At 27.7% G+C, this 2,181-nt stretch overlaps 1 protein-coding gene across 1 annotated transcript; it reads left to right on the top strand.

The window, feature by feature from the left end:
• Positions 1 to 147: 147 nt before the first annotated feature.
• Positions 148 to 1,708, top strand: LOC108578988 (lysocardiolipin acyltransferase 1-like). Its single transcript, XM_017942416.1, has 4 exons — positions 148 to 315; positions 424 to 631; positions 897 to 1,463; positions 1,542 to 1,708. Exons 1-4 carry the CDS (start codon positions 148 to 150, stop codon positions 1,706 to 1,708), a joined length of 1,110 nt encoding a protein of 369 aa, XP_017797905.1.
• The last annotated feature ends 473 nt before the right edge of the window (positions 1,709 to 2,181 follow it).

Genomic DNA, 2,181 nt, shown 5'->3' with positions numbered 1-2,181 from the left:
ATAAAAGATTTTTTAAAGGTATGTATTCCAAACAAATGCATTTTATAATAACAAATATATTTAAATTTTATACATGTATTTGTATATAATAAATGTGAACAAGTATTTCATTATATTTTTTCTTGAATATTTAAGACACAATTTAAGATGCGTGGACTTTTACGTGGTACTTTATACTGTGCATTATGGTATGGCAGCATAGTGGCTGGTTTTTTATTTATTGCTTGCCCTATGTTACCACTGTTATTCTTTAGTCCTCCAAAGTTTCGAAAATGCGGTGATCTTTTACTTTCTTGTTGGGAACTTTATTCCGCAGTAAGCAAAATAAATTTTCTCGTTTTTTTGTTACAAAGTTTACAATTTTCTTCTATTTAAGTAATATAATTCTGGTACAAATAAATTAACAATATTTACATGTTTTAGGCTCTTTTAAAAGTATTTGGTGTAAAAATTTTTGTATCAGGAGATCATATATCTCCAAATGAATCTGCTGTTCTTGTAATGAATCATAGAACACGAGTAGATTGGAATTTTTTATGGGCTGCTATGTATCAGGCATGTTTACCCAATGTAGCAACTCATAGATTAAAATTTGTTTTAAAGGATCCTATACGACATATTCCTGGACCAGGTAATATGATAATATCAGTAAAAGAAACTTTAGAGTATATCAAAAATATGAGTTACTTTAATTGTATAAATGGCATGTAACTCCAAAAAATGTTTTTTTTATAAAATTTTGAAGTAAAAGTTATTGAAAAATTAATTACTTCAAAAGCATTTGACATTCAGCCAAGTGTTATATGGAAATATTATAAAAATTAAATTTTCTAACATAAAAAACCACTCATTTTATGAAATAATGTTGAGTATTTCAAAAAATTATTGTATAACAGGGTGGATAATGCAAATGAATGGTTTCCTTTATATAACTCGTCGCTGGGAAGAAGATCAAAGCCGATTGTCACGAACGCTAGATTATTTAGTAGCTCTTGATAGGCGTTCTCAATTACTTATATTTCCTGAGGGTACTGATCTGACAAAAAGTAGCAAGGAAAAATCAGACAAATATGCCTCAAAGCATGTTCTACCACAGTATTCTTTTACTCTTCATCCAAAGACAACAGGTTTTAGTTATTTAGTTCGGCATCTTCAACAAGCAAGTTATCTCGATGCTGTTTATGACTTAACGATTGCTTATCCTGATTATATTCCACAATCTGAGTTAGATTTATTCAAAGGGAAATTACCGAATGAAGTACATTTCCACATTAAGCGAATACCATCGTCGGATATGCCTAAACACGATTTGACATTAAGACGGTGGTTAGAAGAAAGATGGTTTAACAAAGAAGAAGTCTTAAAACAATTTTATCAGAAAAAAACTTTCTCTACTGAAGTTTGGCCATTGACAAGACTGTGTCCTTTACAAATTGCATTTGGTTTTTGGAGCATTTTAACAGGTGAAATTTTATTATACTTATTTTCATTGGTTTTTAGAAATACTTCTGTCAAAAATGTTTATTTCTTTTTTATTTCAGGTGCTGCAGCGCTTTTACTTATTATTTCACCATTATTCCAATTATGGGCATTGATACATTCAATGTTTTTCGTTGCTCTATCATTTTTCACTACTGGTTTCAATCAACTTGAAATGGGATGGTATTGGCGTTGGAAAACGCATTTTCTTAAAAGAAAATGTAGTTAATAATATTTAACACGTTGTTGTTTAATATAAGTAGATTCCAGTATTACATTGTAGTACTTATTAATTTCTATAACACTATTATAAATATACTTGAAATTTATAAAATGTCTAATCATTTTATGTATTTGAAGTATATTGAAACTAATTTAATTTTTGAAAATTAGTAGGAATTTCTAATTTTAACGACTACACATACTAAAAATTTTAAGTGATATAATGACAATTTGGATCAGAATATAGTATATGTGGGAACACTTACTTACAAATAATATATAAATGTGACAGAACAACTTTAAATGAATTAATGTAAAACAAAATAACTTCAATATTGACTGAAAACCATTCTGTGACATTAATGATTCTAGTCTAAAATTAAAAATCAAAAATATTATAGTGTACAAAATGGAAAAAATGATGGAACTGTGAAAGTTATAATGAATTTATTTTAATGCTGTAAAAAAATTAACCCTCTA

The sequence above is a fragment of the Habropoda laboriosa genome, unplaced genomic scaffold (genome assembly GCF_001263275.1).
Source record: "Habropoda laboriosa isolate 0110345459 unplaced genomic scaffold, ASM126327v1 scaffold14, whole genome shotgun sequence".
In the NCBI taxonomy this organism is placed as follows: Eukaryota; Metazoa; Arthropoda; class Insecta; order Hymenoptera; family Apidae; genus Habropoda; species Habropoda laboriosa.
Note: the sequence above shows the minus strand (reverse complement) of the source record. Positions and strands in the feature narration are given on the sequence as shown.

Coding starts and splice junctions, on each gene's coding strand:
- LOC108578988 (XM_017942416.1), top strand. CDS start 148: ATGCGTGGACTTTTACGTGGTACTTTATACTGTGCATTATGGTATGGC. Junction 316..423: donor GTTGGGAACTTTATTCCGCA/GTAAGCAAAATA, acceptor TACATGTTTTAG/GCTCTTTTAAAAGTATTTGG. Junction 1,464..1,541: donor TTTTTGGAGCATTTTAACAG/GTGAAATTTTAT, acceptor TTTTTATTTCAG/GTGCTGCAGCGCTTTTACTT.